This window comes from Pelodiscus sinensis, chromosome 5 (assembly GCF_052426305.1).
Source record: "Pelodiscus sinensis isolate ZL-2025 chromosome 5, ASM5242630v1, whole genome shotgun sequence".
In the NCBI taxonomy this organism is placed as follows: domain Eukaryota; kingdom Metazoa; phylum Chordata; order Testudines; family Trionychidae; genus Pelodiscus; species Pelodiscus sinensis.
In genome coordinates this window covers 14530784-14551264 of record NC_143056.1, presented here as the reverse complement: position 1 = coordinate 14551264, position 20481 = coordinate 14530784, and the positions used below count along the sequence as shown (strand labels likewise).

Genomic DNA, 20481 nt, shown 5'->3' with positions numbered 1-20481 from the left:
TCCCAAATTACAACCTCCTCCTGCCCTAGGTCACAGTCCAAACCCCTCTACCCTTTCCTGAACCCTACTCCCCTTCCCCAAGTCACAATTGCCTCCTTCACCCAAACTCTCTCCCACACTCCACCCTCTCCTGCACCCCTTGACCATTTTCCCTATTCTTGGAGTGCCCCCCATCCATCAAAAATTATTGCCCACCCTGCTCTAGATATTTGTAGTGATTCAGCATCTATTTGATGATCCCACTGCTGTCTTCTATTTAACAGAACATCAAAAAACATCATGAATATTTGTTCATTTCTCAGAAGGATAATTAATTTATATAGGAACTTCGGTATGTTATTTAACATTCAGAGTCTTACACAGGTGCTACAAGAAAACATCATCTGCTTTTATCCTTTCACCTTTCATTTGTTGGGTAATATTACCTTGCATTTAGAAAGAAAAGAAACATTTCCCTTGCACTGTGGAAGGAGAATGATAAGAGGCAATTCAACAATATTGCTTATTTTCAACCACAGGCTGTAATTGCACAAAGCTAAACTCCGATTTTTACAAGTGCACATCACAAAGAAAAAATAAATTAAGCAATGCTGTACATGTTTTAAAAATGGTCTGTTTTCAGTAAATTTTGTAATTGTGCTCTGTGTGTATGAAACAGAATTGATTTTATGAACAAGGACAATTAACTAAAGAAAGGGCACTTTAAAATCAGTGCATTAGATAAGTGATAAATTACTCGTGAATGTTCTGCAATAAGCATTTAGTTTATGCCATGTCATTTTATACAATACATTAGCTGGATTATGTATTCCCTATTTGCCCTCAAGGATTTTTTTTTTAAGTAAATCCTTTGAAAACCAGACTCAGTAAGAAAGCCTTTATAATCTTCATTAGAAGAGATGATTCCGAGATTGTAGACATTGATTTTATTGAAATTTTTTTACGTATTTCTGTAAAATAGAGACTATCAGCAATTTTTTACCTTTCTCCAGAGAGAAATTTCTATTCATGTTTTACGAAGATCTAGTGAAGAATATTATTTACATACAGTGCCATAGACAGTACAAAGACAGAAATAAAATCCCAGATCACCTGGAACAATGATATGGTCAATTTGGTTAGCGTATGTAGTTCATAAAACAATGCTGCAAAGTACCTTTAGAATATGTTTCATATATTTGAGAGAGTGGGCACTAAAAGACATGATACGTGCTCTATCACCTTCTCTTGGGGAAATAGTCTCCAAACTATCAAATAAAACCTCACCGGGTCCCCATCTAAGGGCTATTTAAATCAATGGAGAGAATGCCAAGGATCCTCTGTCTTAGAGCCCTGGCTGGTATGTGTTACTCACATGCTCGGGGTCAAATTGCTTGCTGGATTTGGGGTCTAGAAGGAATTTTCCCCCAGATCAGATTGGCAGAAGCCTTGGGGGTTTTTCGCCTTCCTCTGGAGCATGGGGCATATTTATCAAGTGTGTATATTTCTCCTTGTCATTTCCTTGCTATTGTAGCTTCTACCTGTTTGGCATTTCTCACTCTTTGGTATCACTGAAGGTATGTCTACACAACAGAGTTTTTTCAGGAAAAACAGCCGTTTTTCTAAAAAAACTTCAATTACATGCACATTGCAATCACGTTCTTTCGAAAGAAAATAGAAAGAACAGAGGGGTTTTTCCGACATCGGTAAACCTCTTTCTACAACGAAGAAGACTTTTTCCGAAAGAGCTCTTTCAGAAAAAGGTGTGAGTGGATGGAGAAGAGGGAGTTCTTTTGGAAGAAAAGGAAAGAGAAAAAAGCACACTGTAATCCCAGTTTAAATGCAAGATATTGTCCATTCAGTGCGGATGCTTTCTTTCGAAAAAGCAGATCGCTTTTTTGATGTGCTTTGTCAAGTGGACGCGCTCTTTCGGAAGAAGTTTTTCGGAAGATCTCTTCTGGAAATGCTTCTTCCGAAAGAAGCCTGCAGTCTAGACATAACATGTATGTCGTCTTATTTTTATGCTGAGTCAGCGAGAACAGACGTTCCCCATCTGCCTTCTTTTCCCCTCAGAATTTCATGTACTTTTATCGTTTCCTCATTTATTTATCTCCTTTCGAAGGTAAGCAATCCCCAGTTTTTTTAAATAATATTTCATGAGAAAATTTTTTCTCCAACCTATTGATCATTCTCATCCTCCTTCTCTAACCCATTTTTGAGGAGGGGTGAGCAGGTCTGCAGATCTATATTTCTCTGGTATACAGTAAATATGAGCAAATATTTTAACCTTGAGATTTGTCATGGCACATGGTTCTAACTATGGCATTGAAACACACGTGTGTGTGTGCGCACATGTGTGCAAAACTGGACTATCTCATTCCATGGTACAGTCCACACCACTGTTGGGTTACATAAGAATGGCCATACCGGGTCAGACCAAAGGTCCATCTAGCCTAGAATCCTGTCTTCTAACAGTGGTCAATACCAGGTACCCCAGAGGGAATGAACAGAACAGGGAATCAAGTATCCCAACTTTGTTGCCCATTTCCAGCTTCTGACAGAGGCTAGCTCCCAACTTAGACGGGTCACAAACACCCAAACAAGGTGCATAGCCTTGATGTCTGTGTATAACAGCAGCCCTGGTCCAGCATGCTTTGTATTTCTGCACAAATTGGCTCTTACACCTTCCTAATGGTACAGTAGGACCTGATGAGCTGGACTGTGAGTCTTCCCTGGGATGTTAGAAAACATTTGACTGTGTTCTTTCAGTACAGATAACGCCTCTGCGTTTTCCACTGATGTTAACTCACCACAGAAATCGATGCTGTCCAGAGGTGACTCAGTCTGGCATTCAGCCATCAATCAGTGAGATAGTGTGCCTCAGTGTCTCTTTCTACACAACAGCTTGTGTTGACCATAGTTTCCCAGCTCTTAGAAGCTTTAAGTCTGTTTACATGCACCATCTGTGGGATACTATTACCATGACGCCTTTTAACATTGCCGGTATCTTCTTCACTCACCTCTTCTGCCACCCCAAAAAGTCCTTCCCAAGATTTCTGCATGTTATTGTCCCATTCCAAAGAACATTTACTAGTATCTTGGCCATGCCACACTTTTTGTTTTTTACTGTTCCTGAGGTTAGTCTCAACCATTTCCATTATGACCACTTACTTATGCATCAGTGTCCCCTTCTCAGGAGTCTTATATATACGATCTAGGAGTCCCTTCACTTCTCTTCAGTATAGAAAATCAAATGGGGAACCCCTGCCAACTCTTGGGGCACTTCCCTATAAGTGAATAGTAAATAGGGTAACATTCCATCTGTGATCTCATTCCAGCTTCAGGTTCTCTTATTTCATTCCCAGCCTAGATTTTGGAATTCCATTGAACCTCTCCACCAGACCGTTTGTCTCTGGGTGATGTGGAATGGCTTTTAATTGTTCTGCCCCACCCAACTTCCATAAGTTCCTGAATAGCTGAGGTGTGAAATTTGACCCTTGGTCAGGTGAAATCTCCTTAGGGAAACCCCATCTGCTAAAAATAGTGAAAATTCCTTTTTGTGACAGAATCCACTTGAGTGAGGAGCTGATGCCCCAGAATGTGATATGTACCTGTCACTTAATTTTGCAACATCCAAATAAAATAGTTTTAGCCACAACCTTCTTAATAGCTGGAGTCCTGCACAGATACAAAAATGGTATCTGCATCTGCATCTGCATCCACATCTGCAAAAATGATCTGAGGATATCCTCATTGACCAAAGTGGGTATCTTCAGGGGGGATATAAAGTGGATATCTGCAAATTTGCAGTGTTCTAGATACAAAATTTGTATCTTTGTCCACAAAAATGAGTCACGGATATCCTCATTCACATCTGCAGATGCAGATACCTAAAGATATAAAGCAGATATCCATGAGTTTATAGGGCTCTACCAATATCTTTGAACAAACCCAGCTTTGTAGGCATTTTATATATACTGAAGTGAGATAACACTGGCTCCATGTTATGGAGTACTGAGGGAGTTGGCAAATGTCATTGAGGAGCCTTTGTCCATTATCTTTGAAAAATCGTGGAGATCGGGAGAGATCCCGGACGTTTGGAAAAAGGCAAATGTCATGCCCATCTTTAAAAAAGGGAAGAAGGATGATCCAGGGCATTATAGGCCAGTCAGTCCTGGAAAAATCATGGAAGGCATCCTTAAGGAATCCATTTTGAGGCACTTGGAAGAGAGGAAGGTGATCGGGAATAGTCAGCATTGATTCACAAAGGGCAAGTCATGCCTGACCAATCTGATTAGCTTCTATGATGAGGTAACTGGCTCTGTGGATATGGGAAAGTCAGTGGATGTGATATACCTTGACTTTAGCAAGGCTTTTGATACGGTCTCTCACAATATTCTTGCCAGCAAGTTAAGGGAATGTGGATTGGATAAATGGACGGTAAGATGGATAGAAAGCTGGCTAGAAGGCCGGGCCAAGCGGGTAGTGATCAATGGCTCGATGTCAGGATGGCGGTCGGTTTCTAGCAGAGTGCCCCAAGGTTCGGTTCTAGGACCAGTTTTGTTCAATATCTTTATTAATTACCTGGATGAGGGGATGGATTGCACCCTCAGCAAGTTTGCAGATGACACTAAGCTAAGGGGAGAGGTAGATATGCCTGAAGGCAGAGATAGGGTCCAGAGTGACTTAGACAAATTGGAGGATTGGGCCACAAGAAATCTGATGAGGTTCAACAAGGACAAGTATAGAGTCCTGCACTTGGGACGGAAGAATCCCAAGCATTGTTACAGGCTGGGGACCAACCAGCTAAGTAGCAGTTCTACAGAAAAGGACCTGGAGGTTACAGTGGATGAGAAGCTGGATATGAGTCAACAGTGTGCCATTGTAGCCAAGAAGGCTAATGGCATATTAGGTTGCATTAGGAGGAGCATTGCCAGCAGATCCAGAGATGTCATTATTCCCCTTTATTTGGCTCTGGTGAGGCCACACCTGGAGTATTGTATCCAGTTCTGGACCCTTCACTACAAAAAGGATGTGGACGCATTGGAGAGGGTCCAGCAGAGGGCAACCAAAATGATTAGGGGGCTGGAACATATGACCTATGAGGAGAGGCTGAGGGAGTTGGGTCTGTTTAGTCTGCAGAAGCAAAGAGTGAGGGGGGATTTGATAGCAGCCTTCAACTTCCTGAAGGGAGGTTCCAAAGAGGATGGAGAGAGGCTGTTCTCAGTAGTGACAGATGGCAGAACAAGGAGCAATGGTCTCAAGTTGTGGTGGGAGAGGTCCAGGTTGGATATTAGAAAAACTATTTCACTAGGAGGGTGGTGAAGCACTGGAATGGGTTACCTAGGGAAGTAGTGGAGTCTTCATCCCTAGAGGTGTTTAAGTCTCGGCTTGACAAAGCCCTGGCTGGGTTGATTTAGTTGGGATTGGTCCTGCCTAGAGCAGGGGGCTGGACTTGATGACCTTCTTAGGTCTTTTCCAGCTCTATGGTTATATGATTCTATAGAACTGTTAAAAAGTACCTGAAAATAATCAGATATTTACTTTTGTCTTAATCTAAATTGTAAAGTCTTCAAGGCAGGAACAAGCTCTATATAAAATGACCATCCAAGTAAGAGATTCATCCTGATTGCATTTTGGGATAATACTGTAATATATATGGGTATGTCTACACTACCCCGCTAGTTCGAACTAGCGGGGTAATTAGGCATACCGCACTTGCAAATGAGCCCGGGATTTGAATTTCCCGGGCTTCATTTGCATAAGCTGGCCGGCGCCATTTTCAAATGCCGGCTTATTCGAACCCCGTGCCGTGCGGCTACACACGGCACGGGCTAGATAGTTCGAACTAGCAAGCCATTCCGAACTATCTGTACGCCTCGTGGAATGGCTTGCTAGTTCGAACTATCTAGCCCGTGCCGCATGTAGCCGCGCGGCACGGGGTTCGAACAAGCCGGCGTTTGAAAATGGCGCCGGCCGGCTTATGCAAATGAAGCCCGGGAAATTCAAATCCCGGGCTTCATTTGCAAGTGCGGTATGCCTACATTACCCCGCTAGTTCGAACTAGTGGGGTAGTGTAGACATACCCTATAATATTTAATCTAGAAAAATCCGTTAATCTAATTGTTAACTGAGCTGGTCAAATAGCAGCTAATCATATTGTCAAATACTACTAAATATAAGTGTGATATTCAGTTTACTTGTGGGTCAAATTTTCATTGGAATAACCATTAGAAGTTCTTGAGAATGTTCACAAATTTCTAAAATTTCACACATTTTAGAGCAGATGATTGTATGGGTGAAAACATACCACACAAGCTCATTACACATTATTTACCATTTGTTAGTCTCCTATTAGAAATAAAATGTTATTCAATTAGGGAATAGAAACAGATGCCCAATTAATGCAAGTAGTTACGGGCAACAAATAGTTAGAAAATTATTTGTCAGAACTATTTAGTGAATGCAGATGAACAGCAAGTTAATTCGTGTAAATCAGGATCTATATTTGAATGATTTGCTAGTCAAAAAGTTAATTTTTTTTAGCAAATATTATTCTCAATTAATAGTTTGATCAGCTTTTATTGTTAGATACTTCAGTAAGACCCAGATTCAGCAAAGCACTGAAGCATGTGCATAACTTTAACATATGCTTAAGGGTAAAATTTTCAAACACCTCCCAACCAGTTTTTAAAAGGAGATTAATAAGGTTTATTTTCAAAAGTGACTTAGGCACTTAGGAACCTAATACCAGGTCTACCCTAGACCTTGAAGGTTGGTTTAAGGTATGCAACTTCAGCTACATAGAATACATAGCTGGAGTCTTCTTATCTTAAGCTGAGCTTGGTGCTGTCCTCACTGTGGGAGACCTATGAAGTAAATACTCCTATAGGCTTCCCTTACTCCTTGCAACTGTAAGGAGTACAGACACTGGCCAAAGCTGCCCTCAGAATTCGATTTACGGGTCTATACTAGACCCACTAAATCGAATACCAGAACATTGATCCCTGGTGTGGCAAATGAAGATGGTGCCCTAAGTCTCAATCAAAGAGACTTAGGCTCCTAAATTTATTTGGACAGAGCAGTGCCTGAATACCTTTAAAATATGGGCTAAATTCAGAATAATTGGGAACTGAAGAAAATTTGAGGGAGCAGATAATTCGTTTGCTGAAGAGCAGTGTATGTGTATGGTTTAATAAATATGTCCTGCTCTTTTTCAGGCAAAGGTGATGTGTTTGGTGATATCTTCTGGAAGGAAACCACTTTGGCCCATGCGTGTGCCAATGTCCGAGCATTGACATACTGCGATTTACATATTATTAAACGAGAAGCCTTGCTGAAAGTTCTGGACTTCTATACAGCTTTTGCAAACTCCTTCTCGAGGAATCTGACACTCACCTGCAATCTGAGGAAACGGGTAAGGTGCTTGGTCTAATTTTTACCATTCCTAGGGGGAAAGTGATTGAGAACCCCCCACATAGTCCATGTGCCAAATACCAATCCCAAATTTAGTCATGATATTATCAGGACAGTGCAGATTAACTAAATTTGCAATAAAAGCTGTGGCTGTTCCTTAATGGTGGCTTGGTAAAAGCTACCTGTAGATTTGGAGCACAGAGTATCTGTTCCTTTGCACAATATATAAGGCTGTGTTTTACGGTCCAATGGAAGCCAAATGATTACTTCTTCAAAGATTTCCAAGGTGAAGTTCATTCCCCAATGTACAAAGATCTAGGTCAGAGGCCAGGCTGATGGGACATGGACCAACTAAGAGGAATTTATAGATGTGAAATAAATAAATTGTACTCAACAAAAGCAGTATGTTAATATCTGCGCCTCTTTCTTACTCAGTTTAGAATTTTAATAGGGGGAAGGTTAATAAAGCTTGACAGTGATTTTATGTTCACAGCTCTCTTTTTTTCTTTTAAACCCGCCTGCTCATTTTATAATCAATCAATAAAACTCACTATTCATTAGTCACTTCAAAGAACACTCCATCTGAAAATGAATTAGATATAAAGATGTAGCTGGAAAATAAGTTAACAGATCCTTTAATTCACATTGCAACTGCAAAAATTTAATCGTTATGGAGATATTTCTAAAGATTGATGAGGCTCATACACATTTGATTTGCATAGAGAAATCTAATAACAGTGATTTATAGATTATGAAGCATTAACTGAAATGGTTTTACAGCTGAAATGGATTTTTTTCTGTAGCTGCACCTAAGGCATCTCATCTGAAGTTACTGAAAGACTGCCGTGATGTTTTAAAGACAATTGAGCCTTAGGAAAAAAGAGAGCTCAATGCGTATAGTAAAATAGGAATTGCCCAGCCAGAACAGACTGGTGGCTTATTGGGCCTAGTATCATTCTGGCAACAATAGCTTGTACAAGATGCTGCACAGAGAGAATTAGGGCTTTCTAGTGCTGTTAAGGCAGTCAGCAAAGTACAAGATGTAGCGGAAGTGACTCACCTGGGGAAAAGTTGGGAGAGGATAGAATGGGCCTACAAATGCCACCCAATCTGAGAGAGAAAGCCCAGTAAAAATCCAGTTTAGGTTCAAGATTGTTATCTTACCATCTTTTTGTAATTCTCACCTTGGTACCTGCAATGTGCCATGAATAGCAAGTACAGAGCTGAAAACTCCGCTCTAGAACCTGGGCGGAACCAGGATGGTTCTGGGACCAGAGAAGAAATGCTAGAAGGCATTTTCAGGGGACAAGCTAATACAATTCATGCCGTGTTGAAACCTACATTTTGCTTTTTGCTTAAACTAAGGCTCTTTAGAGGCGGGTAATTGATTAATCATGTAGTCAATACAATTTGTATCAACTAAATGATTAGTCGATAAGGAAAGGTGCTCTGTGCTGGCTTGCACTGGTCCAGGAGCTACCTCTGCTGCAGCTCTGCAGTTTAAATCTAGTAAGATCCGGGCTGCCTGTGCACCTGCCTGGCTCTTACTACATTTAAATTGCAGAGTCGCAGAGGTCCTGGTCCAGCATGAGCCAGGACTGTTCAATTGCGGCTCACACCTGGTCCAGCAGTCCCTGTTTGTGGCAGCCCGGTTTGGCCGTGGACAAAGAGCAGCTCGTGTCAACAGGGGGAGAGGGAAGCATTTCCCCACCGTGACCCCCCACAGACAGAGGCTGCTTTGCGGCAGCCTCCCACTGCCTCCTTTAAGCTGACTCTTCCCAGCACCAGCTCCTATTTCCTCCCTCCCCTTGCTGCCTCTGATACAGCAAGTAGTTAAGTACTCAACTCGACTACCTAATAAGCATAGGCTTATTGGGTAATCGAGTACTCGACTACTTGCTTACATCCCTAGCTTAAACTAGCTTACTGAGACGACACTTCTTCTCTGGAGCAATGCCAGAGCTGTGCATTACCAAAAGCAATATGGATGTTTGGCTGACAAAACAGTGGATTGCAATTCTGCTATTCACATAGTGCAATGCAGAACCAAGCTCCCTGCATGCTCATCCCTAGGGACCAGGAGATGCAGTCTGGGGAAGGCCAAAAGTGTGGCCACCTGGATAACTTAGACATGGATCCTCTGTGTTACAGCCGCAGTGGTTACTATTCAGGGCTGTAATAATGGAAGTGGAATGCCTATGTACCCACTGGGCCCAGCAATGGTAAAGGTGGGAGAATTCTTTTCACTGGCGGAGTTACCCAGGACACAGCCTGGTATTTGGACTAAGTGTCGAAAGGGAAGATTTGTGCCCTGAAGATTTTCTTGCAATGGGAAAAAGCAAAGAGGAGCTGAATTTCCTAATGAAGCTTATAAAGAAAGATATGTAGATTGGCTTTCACAGTACAGGAGAAATCTCTCTTGGGTTCATGGGACACCAGTAAATACAAACGGATTGGCAGTAAAAGTTTGTGAAGAACAGATCATGCATGATATCTGTCGCTAGCTGCTCAACACTCAGGAACTAGGTTTGAGCAGTGCTGAGACACTCAGTCTGATGTAGGGATTTCCTGTGCTTCATTCCTAGGCACTAACTAGATTTTTATGCTCTTAGGTATTATACCCCGATCCAACATGTTTTTAATTAAGTGACTTCAGTGGGCATTTGATCAAGCTTCGCTGGCAGAAGATTTTTATGCTTCTCATTGTGTTCTATTGTAGAGGTAAAACTGCTAAATTACAGGTTCATTTCTTAGGCCTAGTCTACACTACTGTAGGCCATCAATCTAAGTTACATAACTTCAGCTATGTGAATAAGGTAGCTGAAGTCAACATATTTTGATTTACTTACTGCAGTGTCTTCACTGTGGAAAGTTGATAGCTGACACTCTCCCATCAACTCCACCAGCACTTCTCATTATGGTGAAGTATCGGAGTCGATGGGAGAGAAATCGGAGGTCAGTTTATCATGTCTGTACTAGACACGATAAATCGACCCCTGCTGGATCAATCACTTCCCGTCAATCCATCAGGTAGTGTGGTCATGCCCTTAGAAAATAAGACCCTAACTATTCAAGAAATAGTCCCATCACATTGGCAGAAATAGTCAATCAGGTTGCAACAGACCGGACTTACGGAATTGCACTGTACAACAGCAATTTGTGCTGTAGTCATTTAAACTGAATGGCAAGAAAATTGCTTTCTCTTTTAACTGATTTTAATAGAAATGCACTAAGCACCTTTTTTATTTAATCATCACTTTCAAGAGTCACTGTTTAATTGTAACAGTCATATACCACTGGCTCTTCTCTGCTTCAGAAAATGATTGTTTGTTCTCACTGTAGCAAACGCAGAGGTACAGAGAACTGTTCTCCCATCTGGTTTATTGCTTTACACACTCACATTTCCAGAGCACTCTTTGCTTCAGCAAGCATTAAGATGTAGTCCACAGACAGTACAGCAATTTAGGCATTTAAAAGGCTAATAAATTAGTAATAGTACTAAGCATGAAAGGTTAGTTCCACATGACAAGAAAAAAGACAGGCACATTGAAGTGGAGAAATAATGTTTTCTCACTCCCCAGTAATATCCAGAGACCTGGCATGTTGAATGACCTATTTAGCAGAGCTGTGCAGCGTGCTATTACCAACTCAAGATTTTTTTCTGGTAGGTGGCTCATCCATCACAATAAATGTATGGCCCATAAAGTGGCTGCTCGCTTTTCAACCTGCAACGATCTCTTCTGTTCAGAAAGGCAAAGCGACTTTTAACCTATAATTGCAAAGGGTTGTGTAATATGCCAGGTTGGGTATGGGCACTGCAGGAAGTGTCGGACCAGGGTGAATTGCTTAAAACCAGGGCTACTGATACCCTAAGACTGGAGTTCTTCCCTATAAGGCACCAAAACAGTTACACAGAGCACTTCAGCTGCCATCCTAGCCAGCAAGAAGTCTCACAAGCAAAACCCCTTAGATACCCCAGTGTTCCCTGTGGCACAGCCAGCGCTATCTCTGACACAGGTGAGAAGTTATAAAACCCAATCTCACCAACTCTGAACAGGTTCTCCCAATCCCAAAGGACCAGTCACCATCCCAGGTCAATTTATACCTCGGATCTTACCTAAAAGAGCATGCTGAGCCAGTCCTTTAGAAACTAAAATCTAAAGGTTTATTAATAAAAGAAAGAAAAGGTTGAGAGTGAGATTGTTAAAGAGAATACATTACACACATCAGTCACTAAGTTCTTGACACAGGCTCTTAGCAGAGATGTAACAAACTGCAAGCTTAAAAGTCTCTGGTGTATAGCCTATATCAGGATAGCTCCACGAATCTTTCTGGGCCCTCTGTCCTTACCAGTGTGGTTCTAGAGTGAAGTGCAGGAGTGAAGACAAGATGTAGGAGTCTTGACTCCCTCAGAGACCTAATGGGCAGAATCCCCTGAGATGCTAACGTGAAGGGGAAAGGAGTCCAGGACAGCTGGCAATATTTTAAAGAAGCCTTATTGAAGGCACAGAAAGAAACCATCCCGACGCGTAGCAAGAGAGGCAAACCTGGTAGGAGACTGGGGAAATCCTTGGTGAACTTAAGCACAAAAAGGAAACTTACAAAAAAGTGGAAACTTGGACAAATGACCAGGGAGGGGTATAAATGTATAGCTCGAGAATGCCGTGGGGTTATCAGGAAGGTGAAAGCTCATTTGGAATTGCGACTGGAAAAGGATGTGAAGGATAACAAGAAATGTTTCTACAGGCATGTTAACAAGAAGAAGGTGATCAGAGAGGGTGCGGGGCCCTTACTGGATGAAGGAGGTAACCTAGTGACAGATGATGTGGGGAAAGCTGAAGTACTCAATGCTTTCTTTGCCTCTGTATTCATGGACAAGGTCGGCTCCCAAATTAATGCACTAAGTGACGCAAGATGGGATGAAAATGGACAGCCCTTGGTGGGTAAAGAACAGGTTAGAAACTATTTAGAAAAGCTAAAGGTACACAAATCCATGGGCCCGAACTTAATGCATCTGAGGAGTGCTGAGGGAGATAGCAAATGTCATTGAGGAGCCTTTGGCCATTATCTTTGAAAAGTCGTGGAGATCGGGAGAGATCCCGGATGATTGGAAAAACGCAAATGTCATACCCATATTTAAAAAAGGGAAGAAGGACGATCCAGGGAAGTCCAGGCCAGTCAGTCTTACCTCGGTTCCTGGAAAAATCGTGGAAGGGATCCTTAAGGAATCCATTTTGAGGCACTTGGAAGAGAGGAAAGTGATCGGGAATAGTCAGCATGGATTCACAAAGGGCAAGTCATGCCTGTCCAATCTGATTAGCTTCTATGATGAGGTAACTGGCTCTGTGGACATGGGAAAGTCAGTGGATGTGATATACCTTGACTTTAGCAAGGCTTTTGATACGGTCTCCCACAATATTCTTGCCAGCAAGTTAAGGGAATGTGGATTGGATAAATGGACGGTAAGATGGATAGAAAGATGGCTAGAAGGCCGGGCCCAGCGGGTAGTGATCAACGGCTCGATGTCAGGATGGTAGTCGGTTTCTAGCAGAGTGCCCCAAGGTTCGGTTCTAGGACCGGTTTTGTTCAATATCTTTATTAATGACCTGGATAAGGGGATGGATTGCACCCTCAGCAAGTTTGCAGATAACACTAAGTTAGGGGGAGAGGTAGATACGCTTGAGGGAAGGGATAGAGTCCAGAGTGACTTAGACAAATTGGAGGATTGGGCCACAAGAAATCTGATGTGGTTCAACAAAGACCAGTGCAGAGTCCTGCATTTGGGACAGAAGAATCCCAAGCATTCTTACAGGCTGGGGACCAACCAGCTAAGTAGCAGTTCTACAGAAAAGGACCTCGAGGTTACAGTGGATGAGAAGCTGGATATGAGTCAACAGTGTGCCATTGTAGCCAAGAAGGCTAATGGCATATTAGGGTGCATTAGGAGGAGGTGTTTAGGTCTCGGCTTGACAAAGCCCTGGCTGGGTTGATTTAGTTGGGATTGGTCCTGCCTAGAGCAGGGGACTGGACTTGATGACCTCCTGAGGTCTCTTCCAGCTCTATGGTTCTATGATTATATGGAGGCATCCTCGTGATGCTTCTATAATTTTACCCATGCGGAGGGAAAGTCCATTCCTGTTCTAGGTGCTGGTGCCTCCCAAAATGGGCTGATCACATGAGCCACAAACCAGTTTCTGTCTCTTTTAGGCAAGGAGCCATGTACTCCCAGCTGTGTCCTTCTCAGGCAAGGGGCCACTGTGTGCTCCCCAGGTGTCAATTGGCAACCCTTAGGAGTCATTGTTCATGCAGTATTAAGCATCCGCCCCTCCCGGCAGAAAACATTTAAAATATCAATACAAAGCCCATATTCATAACTTTACACACACAGATTGTACAAATACATGAGTAGCCTAGACAGGGTCAGCAGAGCATAAGCTTTCATTTGACATCCCCCCCTTTCCCACTTCACACTGAATTTGCGGCAAACACATGCGGGTGCAACAATGATCTGCCTATTCACATTAAAGTCCAATAACATGACAGGTTTCAGCATCGTGTGTGTGTGTGTGCGCGTGCGCCAAAATGCTCATGGGACATCTAAAATCACTAATGCAGACAGCAAGGCAGAATCAGAACATGGAACTTTTTTCAGAATAAATAAATTAGAGATATTCTTGACAACCGCATTGAGATCCATGTCCATCTCAAAAAACTGAAGGTTAAAGAGCAGCACTTGGAAGGATCCAGCAGTTACTGACTTCTGATATGGGAAAGAATAATTATCATTATAATTCATGATCTCAACTTTTGAGAATCTGCACTCCTTGAATTAGGGCTTTGTTTTACAAAGTGTGGCCCGTGGAACTAGCATAGCAATCAGACCCTGGCACGTGGAGTGCAGAAAAATTACTAGTAAAGAGTCAAACGCATAAAATAGAACCTACTGTTGAAGGCCGAAATTTTACAAGACCTGTTTTGAGTCAGCAAAGAGGTTCCTGCAAACAAATAGTTCAAATGTTTTTAAAAGTATAGGTTTCCAGTCCATGCTACTGCTTCCACATATACCGACCATACGTCCCAGATTTTACGGGACTGTCCCAATTTTAAATACTCTTTCCCAGTGTCCCCATCAAGTAGGGAAATTTCCCGGAAAGCCCTGCTGGACATTTCACGCCTTAATGGAGACACTGGCGTGTGGGGAAGAAGCGACTGAGAAATGGCTCTGTGCACTGCCATTTCCCCCTAGCACAGCAGCAACAGCCTCCTCTTCTCCCCGCCCCCCTTCCACTCCGCAGAGCAAATAGGTATCTCCATTGTAGCTTTGCGGGCAGGCAGCCAGGCCGGATTCCTATGGCACGTGGTTTCCAGTCACTCTGCCACCCACTGGCCCACCACTGCACAGCCTCCTCCCTCCCCCTGCAGGACTGCCTCTGGCACGTGGAGCTCCCGATCTGGCTGTGCCACCTCCTCCAAGCCACTTGTTGGTACAGCAGCTGCTGCTGCGGGGGCTGAGTGGGTCCAAGGCATAACCTGGCAGAGCTGCTCCCGGACTTCTGCGCCTTGGAGCTGCTGCCTCAGCCCCGGCAGGGACCGCACAGAGCCCAGCTGGGGCGCAGCGTGGTGGGTCACGCTTGGGCTCAGCAGGTGTGCTCCGTGCACTGCCGCTCTCTGTCCCTCTCCTGATGGGGGAACAGCAGTGAGCCTGGTCTGCCGAGAAAGGTCAGGGTTTCTTCACACACACACCCATGCCCTCCGAGTGGGGAGCTAGAGCTGGTACTGCAACCTCACAGCTGCGCTGGGATCCCCACTGTGTGTGCGGGGAGGGCTGAGCTACTTCCCCCTTCCCACCGTGCTGTCCAGAGGCCTTCCCCACTGCAAGGGGGTGCAAAGCCAGGTAAGCATCCCCCCCTCATGCCCAGGCCCCCATACCCCAATCTCCCTTACTTGCTTTCCTCTCCCCGCCAAGACTCCACAGCCCAGCCTGCTCCAACACCCTCCCTTGCTCCTGCACTCTGCCTCCTGGCCAGACACCGCACCTCCATCCTGCGCCTGCACCCTCCCTTCTGGCAAAAAACTCTACCCCCAGTCTGCTTTTAGACCCCACCTCCCACCCAGATCTTGCACCTGATCCCTATTCCACACTCTGGCAGCCCTGTCCTGCACATTGAACCCCTCATTTTTGTCCCCACCCCAGAGCCTAACTAACTCTGGAACCCCAGAAAAGTAAATCTGATCTATGGAAGGCCTGAATCTCAGTCCTCCCTGTCCCTTCCCCTCGCCCCATGGGGCTGGAACATCAGAAGAGTGAGGTGTCTCAGTTGGGGACCACAGCAGTGAGAGTTCGTGGCTTTTGGAGTATTTTTTGCTTCTCATTTGTGTGGTCTCCAACTGATTTTTTTTTTTTGCGCGTCAGTGGCCCCAAACTCAGAGACATTTCCCCACTCCTGCCATAAATAAAGAAAACATTGAAATCTTTTGTGTTGGACACAAATTACTATTTTACATTATTTAAAATGCAGTTTGATAAACTAACATGAGAAAGTTAAAATGCTTAATTGGTTTTATAATTTAAATTAAACCGTTCTCCCTAGCTGAAGCACTAGCAAAATGGCTCAGGTGTAATTAATGGTATGTTTCCATTAGCAATTGGTGGTCCGCGGAAAGGCTTACTGTGAGCCAGGTGGTTCACAGGCCAAAAAGTTTGAGAACCACTGAAATAGAGGCACCCCCGGCCTTCATCCCCCAAGTTAATACAATGTAAGGTAGGTTAATGCAATTGCAGTATAGTTGCCCCTGTGGGGCCCAAACCTATCCCTATTGGTAGAGAATGGTAGGACAAGGTCTTAGAGGGGTCACATGACATCCTTTACTTCCGGTCAGGTCATGTGTCCACCTTCACCCCCGAAGTACTACCTCCAGGGGTAGGATTTCCTGTGGCAGGTGAACCTGCATCAGGTTAGAACTTAGTGTGTGGGGCTGCTGCCTGAGGCTAACTGAGCTCCGTGCTTAAAGGGACCCTACCCCCACCCCGGACAGACAGTTCTCAGGGTTCCCCGCTTGCTTGTCTATCTCGATGAGGGACAGCAAAGCAGTCCTGTCTCAGAGTGCCCTGAGTGCCCGCACTCGGGACACCACAGCACTCGGCCACATGGAGCCAGAGCTGCCCCAGGGCATGCCGGTGCATCTCGTGGGGTCGTTGCCATCAGCCTGGCTGCACTTGCTGCAGGCTGCCATCCAGGAGGGTCCATTGGGGGGCTGTCAGGATCCAGGAGGCCCTGAGGGAGAGTGTCCACCCCGAGGAGCCCTCAGAGCCTCCCCGGTCCTCCTCACTGGGGGCTCGTACCCCATTCCTCCCTTATGTCCTTCCACTTACCCCTCCCTAGCCCCCTTCCTGATATAAAATAAAAGACACATATGTTTAAAAATAAAAACTGGGTTTATTGAACAAAACTGGGGGAGGGGAGAGATGAACATCTGGGGAGACTGGGAAAAGGAGGTGGGAGAGGGGAAGAGAGAGGCTGGGAAAGGGGAGGGGGAAACCTGGGAGGAGGGAGCTGGAAGGGGGAAGCAAGGGGAAGAAGGAGGAGGGGAAGCTCAGGGTCAAAGTTGGGGGGTCTCGTCGGATGAACTTGACTTTCATGCTAACCTGCTCCTGGGTTTGCATGTGGCCTTTGGTGGCCAGGCTGGCAGCTATCCTGCCGTACACGGCCGCATTCCTCTGTCTAGTGTGGAGATCATGGACATTGGGGGTCATCCCCCACAAACCTGAATGAGGTCCATGATCTCCACCCTGGACCAGGAAGGCGCCTGCCTTCTCCAGCCCCTGTCAGGCTCCTGGGAGCTGGCAGACTGCTCCTGGGGAGTGATGGAGGGCTGGCTGCCAGTGGCTTGCTGGCTCATGTTTTGGGGCCACTGGGTCAGGGGCCCAGGTGGCCACTGCTGGCTCTGGGCTGGCAGACTGGGAGCTGGCACAGGCACTGTGGCCAGGGTCTACCCCTTTAATGGCTCCGGGGCTGGGGGAGAAGAGAGTAAGTTTTCCTGGTTGTGCCCAGAGTGGCCACCAGGGCTCCCTGGGAAGGGATAGAGGCTCCCTATTTCGAATTAAGTGTCTACACAGCACTTAATTTGAAATAGCTGTTTCAAATTTGGTGTTACTCCTCATAGAATGAGGTTTGCCAAATTTGAAATAAGGGCTCCACTATTTCGAATTTATTTCGAAATAGTGGTTTGCCTGTGTAGACACTATTAAAGTTAATTCGAAATAACAGCAGTTATTTTGAATTAACTTTGTAGTGTAGACATACCCTCTGGCACATTTACTGTTAGAATGTGTGTACAGAGAATGGGGCACAGGAATGCAAAGAGAGAGAGAAAACATTTAAGACAGTTAGACTGTCTTATTTACCTGAACATCCTCAAATTGTATAAATTGTCAGAGCTCCACATGATCCATTGTTTTTCTCTTTAGTGGAAAGTAGAACAGTTTCTTTTAATCAGTACTCCACTTTTAGCTTGTGGTTTTTAATGAAGAACAATTATATTTATTTGAGTTAAATATATGCATCCTTTCAAAGTGAGTTTCATATTAAGATCTTTGTTGATATCCACATGCTTGTTAATTTTGGAGGCTTTCCTGAATGCAAAGTAAGGCTATGTCTATACTGCAGCATTATTTCGGGATACAGATGTATCCTAACATAGCTATTCTGCGTCTTCTGAGCGCACCTGTTATTTTGAAATCTAATGGGTTCACTATTCTGATGTCCTTGTAAGCCTCATTCCACAAGGAGTAAGAGATGCTTTGGAATAGCGATTTAATTCTAAATAAATGCTGTGAAGACTGCGCCAAATTTTAAAATAAGCTATTTCAAAATTGATTCGAAATAAGCTAGGCAATTTGTGTAGCTCAAACTGCATAGCTTATTTCAAGCTACAGGTGCAGAGCTAGGAACACACCCTAAATGAGCATGTGGATTTAAAAACACATCAGAATCAGGGAGCACAGAACTATATAACCTTGAGAGTTCTTGTATAATTCCATCTGCTTAAAAGTGTCCTGCAGATTTTGACACTTTTACGCATTTGTTGTAAAAAATCATTCAGCATCGCAGCTGTCGTCTTTGCCAACAATTGTTCTCACTTTAGTCAGAACAAGTTTTGCAATTTATAAGGAGCCTTTGTGTTGTGAGTTTATTCCACTTTTCAAGTAGATTCTTTAGTCAGCTTTTCAGTGGGAATCTGTCACTGAAGAACGTATCATGCAGTATGTGGGCTTCTTCCCTGACTAAAGATATTAGAAGATATTACCTTTGAGACTAAGATCAAACTAGTGGTCTCACTTTGGGTTAAATGCGACAGCAACTTTTGGGATGAGGCATTAGCTAAATACAGTTTAATGTTGGATGACTAATACTTTACATTTTGTGTCACTCCCCCATATGTGCATCTTCAGGGTTTTTTTTAATGAAATATTGTAAAGATGTTGAGGGATTTTGCCACCCATTTGGCCTTGGGAGGACATTACCAAGAAGTATATTAAATATAAACTATGGTGGTAAACTGTAAAAACTTGCCACTTTTCCCCTTAAATTAGTGCAGTTTCCAGAATATTCATTCATACATGCTGCAGACACTACAGGAAGGTTATTTAGGTCAGTTTGTGAGCCCCTCATTTACATTACAGCAGTTGCTCAGGTTTAGCCCTGTTAAAATTGATGGGGTTTTGCAGTCTGGCCCTTATATAATTCATGGACTTAATGAGCTTTACTATGTCTGAGAGAAGCTGATTGGTGAGTCCTTAGGAACTTGCTGCTTGTCCTGTAATAGCGATTCCTGTTTGTGGTTTCACTGATGGTGACCAAAACAGAACCCAGATTTGGGGCATCCCTGGGTCTTAATGTCCACCTTCCAACCTCTTTCTATCCCTGTTCTCAGAGGAATAGCCATGTTAGTCTGTAACTTTAAAAACAATGAATAGTCATGTGGCACCTTAGAGACTAACAAAATATATATGCTTCAGAGGGGTAGCCGACTTAGTCTATAACTGGAAAAACTTAAAAAACAACGAATAGTCTAGCATCACCTTAAAGACTAACAAAACACGTAGATGGTATCATGAGCTTTTGTGGGCACAACCCACTTCTTCAGATGAATGGAGTATTAAAAGTCCAGTTCCAAAATAGGGGATAAAGGAGGGGGGAGAAGGAAGGGGAAAAATTGTGCATTAGAGTGTTCATGTTACACGAAGCTGATAGAGAAGGTGCAAGTTGTTCTTAAGTACCCATTGTTTGGTTGGCTAAGTCATTAGGATGTGGAAGGTAGTGTGCTAGCCAGCCAATGTCTTTATTCATACCTTTGTGGTGGGTCCCAAAGGTGTAAGTGAAGGCAAGTTCCAGTACTTCCCTAGATATTCGGTTTGTGGGATTGGCCTGAAACAACAGGGTGACTTTGAGATCCATAGCATGAACTTTCAGGGGCAAAACCCACTTCTTCAAATGAGTTGGAGAGAAATAACAGAAACCCAGAATTTATAACAGAAAAAGAAGGGGGAGGAGTATCTGTCAGTTGTGGGCTGGGTGCTAATGAGGCTAATTAAATGGGCTGGAAGTGTCCCATACTTAGTTTTCAATGTAAAAATAAGGTGTTAAATGCAGGGAAGGCTGGCTTTATAATATGACATCAAGTTAATATCTTTGTTCAAGCCCAGGGAAACAGTCTGTAACTCTGCTTCCTCTGGGGAGGATCTAGTTAACTTAAAAGTGACAAAGTCTGCCAGAGCTATTAGCCACACACGGAACCTGTGAAAGAGCCATTCAAGTGGTAATGAAGCTATTTAACAGGCATTTGCCAATTACTGCCCGTTTCTGAATTTAGTGTAAATATAACAACAAGGAGTTCCATGGCACCTTAAAGATTAACCATTTTATTGTGGTATAAGCTTGTTAGTCTTTAAGGTGCCACCACATTTCTTCTTGTTTTTGCTGAAACAGACTAACATGGCAACTTTTCTGAAACCTGAATTTACTGTGTTAGACTACAGGACCTTAGTTTAAAACTTGCTTTAAAAATATTTTATGTGTATGTTGC

The 20481-nt window shown here is 43.7% G+C and overlaps 1 protein-coding gene across 1 annotated transcript in view; it reads left to right on the top strand.

Annotated features, from left to right (window-relative positions):
• Positions 1-20481, top strand: part of KCNH5 (potassium voltage-gated channel subfamily H member 5) — a 228276-nt gene that overhangs the window by 176570 nt on the left and 31225 nt on the right. Inside the window, exon 10 of the mRNA XM_075926373.2 lies at positions 7200-7396. Within this exon, the coding sequence (XP_075782488.2) occupies positions 7200-7396 (197 nt within the window). The remainder of the gene's footprint in view (positions 1-7199; positions 7397-20481) is intronic.